The sequence below is a fragment of the Dermacentor variabilis genome, chromosome 11 (assembly GCF_050947875.1).
Source record: "Dermacentor variabilis isolate Ectoservices chromosome 11, ASM5094787v1, whole genome shotgun sequence".
NCBI lineage: Eukaryota > Metazoa > Arthropoda > Arachnida > Ixodida > Ixodidae > Dermacentor > Dermacentor variabilis.
In genome coordinates, this window is record NC_134578.1 from 80,792,726 (window position 1) to 80,801,148 (window position 8,423).

At 46.5% G+C, this 8,423-nt stretch overlaps 1 protein-coding gene across 1 annotated transcript in view; it reads left to right on the forward strand.

The window, feature by feature from the left end:
• LOC142564629 (uncharacterized) overlaps positions 1 to 5,669 on the forward strand; it is a 52,927-nt gene extending 47,258 nt beyond the window's left edge. Inside the window, exons 4-5 of the mRNA XM_075675698.1 lie at positions 844 to 927; positions 5,471 to 5,669. Coding sequence (XP_075531813.1) covers positions 844 to 927; positions 5,471 to 5,607 — 221 coding nt within the window. The 3' untranslated portion in view covers positions 5,608 to 5,669. The remainder of the gene's footprint in view (positions 1 to 843; positions 928 to 5,470) is intronic.
• The last annotated feature ends 2,754 nt before the right edge of the window (positions 5,670 to 8,423 follow it).

The window sequence follows — 8,423 nt, forward strand, 5'->3', positions numbered from 1 at the left end:
TCAGCCCTCAGGCAAACTTGTTTTCACATACCGAGTTCGGTTAAAATGAAATACCCTAACAAAATTTGCCCTTTACTGTATGCTTAGGCTTACACCGAAAAAGTTTATACACATTTATGATCAATGTGCTAATGGCGGAGTGTCACTGCAACTTTTATAAAATGCCAACTTTCATGCAGTGAAAGTGTCAATGAGTAGTTCCTTTTTCGGCCTCAACCTATTTTTACTTAGATAAGCAGTGGTGGTATTGGGGTATTGATGTATAGGTGTACCATGTGAACACCAGTTCCCTGGATCCGTCGTTTGTAATATAACTTCAGATTCATTCCTAGTGGAAAAGTTGCCTTGGATGTTCGCCGTAACGGCGAGACGTTACTGTAAAGGTCACTGATTTGTATTCCCAAGTCACGGAGATCACGGAAATATAGAATGCAGATAAAAAGAAAAAGATGCGGCCTACATTCTACCACATATTTCTTCTAAAACACTGCTCGAACGTGCACGCATTGTTCAGAGGCCTCTGTCATCCTTGACTGGCAGTGTGTATTGTTTGCATCCAGTTTAATGGACATGAACAACAAACTAGACCTATGTAAATATAAGCGGTGATGCAAATTGTGTGTGTGCCAGTATTTTATTGCTAGTAGCCTTGTGCCTACGCATTGAGGTCTTGGTCTCTCGTCACTGCCGTGTTCTAGCAAGGCTAGTGTTCGTATTAGCTCAGCGTATGTTTTGGTGGATGACAACATTAAGATTCATTTTTGTTGATATTCTATGCCTATAATTGCTAGTGTGCAGTTCCATACAAAAGTATTAAGTTGTATTATGGCCTCTTTCTTTCAGATTCTAAGCAGAAAAGGGAATATATCTTTCATTTCTACGATCCGATGGATCAGTGTGCCGTTATAACATTCAAAGACTACTCAGGTGTGTATAGGACGAAGAGAAAAAAAAAAGGGGGCAGGGTAATGGGCCTTCTGAGTCTGTGCATTGCCGACATGGAAATCAATGTTTTGGTGATGACTGTGAAGTAGCTAGTTAATAAGAAGTGTTTTTCATCTTTGTTCCAACAAATAGTTCACACGCAGCTTGCAAAAGGGGCAGACGCTTATGATTAAAAAAGCAGAAAAAAGCCCAGCTCTGTCCTTCTCTTTAGAAGCTGCTAAATTATGCAGAAAGCCAAACCCATACCCTTCTTTTCATCGCGCAAAACACAAGCCCAACATAACATCATCGGTTATCCTATGATTGCATTGTCTTGCATACACACACGTCTATATTTTCATAATGATTGTGTATACCTCTATAAGGCATTATTTATTATTTCATCAATTACATACAAAAACGAAAATATGGCGATATTTCTGTATACAGACATGCGTATCTACATACTTATCTATACAGAGAGGGAGAAAACTTTATTAAATGACCTTGCTGGCGTCAAGGGGGGCAGGGGCCGAGAGACTAGATCCACTGGAGCTTCCCTTCCTCAGGCCGCGGCCAGACCTTGAGTCTTGGCGGCGGCGTCGGCCAGCAGGACAGCCACGAGTTGATTCTCCAGGCATACGCTGAGCAGCGCAGCCGCCCGCAGATCAGGCATGGGCATGTTAAATGTAGGGTTGGTGCTGCGTTTAAATGTCTGTGTCGCTGCCGGACGTGCCCAGATTATGTTGTCGAGGTCGACTCGAACCGCACCGCACGCGTTGCATTGTGGTGTGTAAACATCTGGATAGACGTGACTGTACAGCGAGGGTATACAAGCACACACAGGTTATCGAAATTGTAAAAAGCAGCACGCTTTGGGTTTTAGAGCATGCGTACTTCTAAGTAAAAAAAACGACACATCCTGACACTTCAGTATTCTCCAGTGACTATTTTTCAAGATATACAAGTAGATATGAATGTGTGAAGTTGTAGACAATTTAAACAACAAATTATATCGTTTTGAGGGAAATGCTATATGGTGTGTTTCTTTATCGCTGAAATGAGCACGGACAAAATCAAAATATATTTTGATTTTGTTTCTACACGCACCAGAAATCATTGGCCACAAGTAGGCTAGCTGGGCTCACGAGAAATAAAAATCGAGAAATATGGTAAATGGAAATTAGGGGGCCGCATGTGAGTGTTGATAGATTGTACTAGAATAGTCGAGAGTGTGCCTGCATTAGCTTAAAACCAACGCAAACATCTTTATTTTCCCACCTTTCTTAGGAAGAGCGTATGCGCATTTATTTTTCGTGGGGTAAGATGGATTTTCTTCTCGCAGCAGCAGACTACCACGGCCTTCTGTACCACATCGCAGCCATTTCCCATTTTTTCACCGTTTACAGACGTGATGAAAGTACTTCCAGAAAAATAGGCCCCAATCCACGCTGCGAAGGGGGTCACCAGCGACGCTTTGGTACTGCTCGGTGCTCGGTTTAAAGGACGCAAGTAATACAGGTTTTGAGAGGTTCAAAACAGAGTCGACTGGCGTTATTTCACAGTGAAAGTAGGTTTCTGGAGTTGCTGTGGTGAGCCCCTGTCGGGCAGTCGCTTAACTTCCAAGGAAGGGAAGGGGAAATGACCCCCAGTTCCAGGTCAGGCGGGGTAACTGAATTTCTTCGAAGCGGGGGACGACGTATAGTGACGGACGGTCGCTGCAGTATCACCTGATCCGATAAACCTATGCGACGTAGCCTTCAAAATGGGTCCTGCCGAGCCTGAGCACGACGTCGCTGTGCAAATTGAGGTTCCTGTTTCTTTCATCGTTCATCGTGTTCGCATTGCTCTTCAGGCGGCCAAACTGTGTGTGGCTTGCTTTGGGCAGGAACCGCTGCGTCCTACTTAGGCCTCAGCACAAGGCTGTGACGCATAATTCCACTGGTGTTCTCGTCGCCGCTCCTCGTGTTCAGGCTGTTCTTCGGGGGTGCTATGTCTGGCCTTTCCATAGCATTGTCAGAGCGCAAATGAAATAGTTTGCTAAGCGGGTTCTTCTTTTACGTATGAAAGTGTAGTTGCGTCACTCCTTGTTTGCAGTTGCCGCTTCCCGGCAACTGCAGCTTATGCAGGCGTATTCTTTCAAGGGAAACACTTTCTGCGATCGTTATGCTCGAAGGTGAGCTTTCGCGTTCTTCTTTCTTTTCCCCTAACGGCCAGCGCCGTGGTTGCGTGGAAGAGAGCGCCCTCTGGTGGTGCCGCAAGGAGCCCAGAAGTGCACGCCGCGCGGGTCTTCCTCTGGGATTGGTTCAATTGCCTGCCGACCGTGGCGACGAAATGCCGGGATCCTTGTCTAATACACAGCGCCGCTGTAAAACATTTCCGCCGCTACCTTCTCACCATCATTATCGACAGTAATAACACCTTCATTGAAGCAATGTGACTACACACCCCATTGCCAACGTCGAAACGCGTCGTCGACTAGGCGTCTATGCAGCGGCACTCTTCTCTCGCGCTTACCACTGGAGCCGATGAGGTGCCCGCTGCGCCGCCGCACAGCCCACGCGCGGCTCATGTGTAAATGGATATGTAAATATACATGAGGGACGTTTGATTCCAGCGAGCACCAAAAACAAATTTTAAGTATTTTGTTGTCATTTAAGAGGGGCACATATGCAATGCAATTGCCGCAGTGACCTAAGTTAGCGTTAAAGAGGTTCTTTGACGATTGTCATATACCCAGTGTTATATACCCTGAGGCTGAACATGATCCCACGGTTGGTTTTGAACCCGGTTATCTTAGCGCAGAGAAGGCTATGCGCGAAGGTGAGCTTTCTGGTTATTTTGTGTTCTTTCTCCCGCCCGCCCGGCGCTGCCGCTGCCAGGGATGCGAGCGCCATTTGATGATACTGCAAGGAACCCAGCGGGGCATGGGCCACACACCTTCAGCTCTGATTGGTTGAGCTTTTGCCCACGGACATGACAAAGGCGTTGGGGTGTAGCGGTAAACACGTTCGCTGCTAAAAACTAGGCCAGAGCATGGCACGGTATGGTTAGGCGGTGATGACATCTCGAGAGTTTTGCCCGTATGCGTCATGGGCGACCTTGCGCACTGATTATCCAAAGTACTGCTTGTTTATCTCTTATCTCTAACAAACTTGTGTTTCTAGGACGTTGTACCACGCTCACGAGCGCTTAAGGCCCCTTCTTGTGTTTCCTATTAGATGCTTCCTAATTGGGTGAAATCAGTCTATGATGCTGTCAAAATTGCGTTACCCACTCTTGAATGGAACCACGATCTTCCAGAACAGCCACTCAGTGATCTGTCCGTTGCGCCACGATCGCCCGTAGGCTTCTCTTGTGCCGAAATTGCTCTTTAGAACGTCTGGCGCGTTCATCACGTGCCAGTTCCTCGAATACTTCACTCGTGCAAGTCATGCGTAAATAGCCGAGGCACATTCAGCTACTGTGCTTGCTGCTACTGTTCAACTTACAGTATTCCTTGTCTTGCTGGGCACAAGTTTTCTTAATAAAGAATTGAATCTTTTACTTGGTTTCCTGACAGCTCTTCTTTTTTCTATCACCGAAACTTGACAATAATAGTGCTGTGCCAACACTGGAAATATTTATGGACTACCTTTCACTGCGGCATCCGGTGCGCGTAGGATGGCGTGTCGAAGACGCACACGCGATCACGCATGCGATATGGCATCACACGTAAGGCTTCATAAGAAAATGTGTGTATGCCTTGCCTGCCAACATGGCAAATATGTACCACCCACGTCCATGCTGTCCCTCACCCAGCCACCTATTTGATTGCGTCGGAAATTATTTATTTGGACCCTTCTCAGGATTAAAGAGGACGTATCTAGCGCTGGACACTGTTGATTGGTCGTGGCCCCTAATCATTTGATAGGTAGGCTGAAAAAGCCGCATTACCTGCCATACATTTGTTTCCATGGTTATCGTGAAACTGTTCAGTGATCGAGGCTGCTTGTTTCTCTCAGAAATATCGCAGTCCTCCCTCTCCGACTGATAATTTATTATCATCCTCTGACTAACGGCTACACAAAGAGAGCTAAATTAATACTCATGTTGTTAAGTACTGTTTTCATGACCAGGCCCAGACTTCACATGCGCTTGAGGACAACCACGTGCGCAGCAATTTTTGGGCTTCCTCATAATGTGGTTTCAGGAGCAGCGCACCTGCACAGTGCAAATGCCATGGCTAGTACGCGCAACGCTGGCAGAGGTTGAGCAGAACGTTGCTTTCGCTATACTGTGCAGCTTATTGAACGAAACAAGATTAAGCGTCCGATTAGCTTAGGTGACTTTATTGGCTTGCAGAGAGTGAGACCGCGCACTGCCGACGCATCTGACACATGCACGTCCGAGAAATGCAAAATCAGTGCTGTTGTCTGCGATGCTTGGGCATGTCAAATTTGTAGCGAACTTGAGCAACAATCTACGATAGAGCTCTGTAATGTCATCGTCCTTACTGGGTATATGTTGTATAATGTTGTATGCTTGTGTTCAATTCATTTAATAGGCACCTGGAGATGTGAACTACATACTTGGAAAGAGAAAGCATACCAATGGAACTACAAAAACTGCGAAGAAGAATATGACTACCAATGCCCTGGACGCAAAAGTCACAGCGTTTACTTATATTACTGTCCAGTGTAAAAGGATACAATCGGAGAGCAAAATATGTTTCCTAAACAAACTTAAATATGGAGCATTCGTTTTCCTCTGTCTTTCGGTAATTGTTTTCGTTAGATGAGTTGTGCAAGAACTCAGCGTCAGTGGGCAACAAATGCCTAATTTCTTAATCAACTCATCCTAATGAAATATGCGAACACCAATACAAAGAAAAGATGTACCTGCACCCGCAGTTAAGCATTTTCTCTCACTTTCTTGCACTTTGCCATCGCGTAACCTCAATCCACGTTCCCAGCGCATTTTATTTTTTAATTACCTTTCATTTTTAGCAGCATTCCTGCAACAACGTAGCTGGAATACTGGAGGGTTTACGTATGCCTAAACAAAAATGCGAAATAAACACGAATTAGCAGCATTTACGTGCAAACCGGTAGCATCCCATCCCGTATACGTTCATAGTCGGTGAGTTGAGTACAAGAAATCTCACCAGTTTTAAGGCGTTATTGTCGATTGCGCTCTAACCTGGGGTGCGAACATTACCTTTCTAAAAAAAATATTCATGTGGATTGATCATCTGTTCAGTTTCGTCGCGGGTAAATCGTCGTATTCATCTGTGTGCACTACTTTATAGCTATAAGGAGCGCCTTTTTTTCGCGTCTGTGTTAGTCTTCCAGCTTTGTCCAACACACGCAAGACCAACATGCAGGCACTACAGAGGCTTCAAGCCCAACGACTTCGAACATGTCTTGGCCTCTCGCGATGTGCTTTGACAGCTGCAACGATTGTTGCTGCACCACAGCACATGCTCACCAGATGCATAACCGTTGCGACATTTAAGTGTACATGCGACACCTATGACGGCTAGTTTCGCACCTCCTAGCCCATTTGTCAGTGCAGAGACCACAGGCAACGATATAGGTTCTTGTGGCCGGCCACGAACTTCACTACCAGCTGCCTTCAGCTCTTCGAAGTGTCCTAAAACTGCGCTACAGTGTCATCGACTCACCGGCGGCCTCAAGTGGGCCTATCAGCTACTGGGATTGCCAAGAGGGCTGGCATGTCGCCAAGCAGCCTTTTTCTTATGAATGAGTCGTATCTTCACCGCGTGTATATATACGAATGCTTCTACCAGTCGGAACAGTTCTACCGGAGCTGTGATTGTCCCATCAAGCTCTATCTTTATAAAGCTGAAGTTCACGCACGTTATAACATCTACAGCAGTAGAATTTGCGGCTCTCCAAGGTGGCGTGTATTGAGTGATTCTACAACCATCAAATCGATGGGCAATATTGTGTGGTTCCGAGCCCGCCCTATAAACACTACAGTTTCTCTCGAGTCATATTAAACTCATGAACAAATGGTATATGAAATTAAACACAGTGCCCCGCATGCTTTAAAAATAGTCATATTATTATATTTCAGTAAGCGCCAACACACTGCCGAATTCTCGGCAACGACAGCGCAGATGAAACAGCACACTGGGCCCATCGGCGAGACCAGCAGGTGCCAACAGCGTTGTCGTGAACCGATACAGCATGGCAACTTTATTCACTCAGACGTAGGAGTATTTACATTGGAATTTACATAGGAATTTATATTGGCTGTGCCGGCTGTTGCCAGAGCTGGAAGGGGCCGGGGATGGTCCCTTCTAATCGGTTGGTGGAGCAGCGCTAGCTGTGTCCACCGTGGGGCAGATGGCGTAACTGCCGACTCACTGCTTGTGGATCGGACAGCCGCCGGAGGCCGTTGTGACTCTGCCCCCTGACGCGCCATTTTGGCAAAGCTTTTCTTTGGCAGGTATGCTACCCACCTGCGTGCCTCTTTGAACGATATATTCTCTTTTACTTTGATCGTTACAATTTCTTTTTCCTTCTTCCAAGAGGGGCACGACCACGATTACGCGGCGTGATCCCCGTCACAGTTTACACAGTGGAGAGCGTTCTCACAAGCTTCAGAGGTGTGTTCTTGGGCACTGCATTTCGCACAAGTCTGGAGGCCTCGGCAGCTCTGCGAGCTGTGGCCGAAGTGCTGGCATTTGAAACAACGGAGTGGATTTGTCACGTACCGCATAACACGGAGCTTAATGTACCCGGCCTCGATTGACTCGGGCAAGACACTTGAACCAAAGGTAATAATTAGGTGCTTCGTCTGAATCTCTTTGCCATCCCGCCTCATCTTTATTCTTTTGAGATTAATCACATTTTGCTCACTGAAGCCCTCCAGGAGTTCCGCTTCAGTCAGCTCAAGCAAATCATCATCCGACCCTATCGTGCGAATCCGGACGCTGCAGGCCAATCCGAAGAACACAAGGCCTCGGCAGAGCCTTTCGCGCTTACTTCAACGCCAGCTGCTGCCTCATATGAGGACGGGAGACCCGGTGGTTATATGACACACTACAGTCATGAAATAGGGCCACCTCAGCGATATGGCTACAGTTGAGACCTGCATACTGCAGTTCGGTGCCGTTGCGATTCGCGATGCATACTGATCCTATTTGTATGTTTCATACTGTTTGGTTATATTGTGGTTCATTTGTATTCTATGTGTTCTAAAAAAAGGAATGTGTAGTGTTATCGGTTATCTCTGATCTGACCAAGCACTCGTGTGCCCTGGCTCTGTGAAGTCATTGAGGAAAGGGATAAAAAGCGGCCGTCTAATAAACACGGGGCTTTTTGGGTACGTGGCTACATCGGAGTGGCGTCACTCTTTCGCTTGCATCACCGCTCTCGCAGCAAACTCGACAATCTCGTTACGGTGCGAAAAATGACACATGCCTAATTATTTATCGCACTGCCAACCCTAAAGCACAGTCCCCTCCAGTCTACTTATCGTGTTAGCTT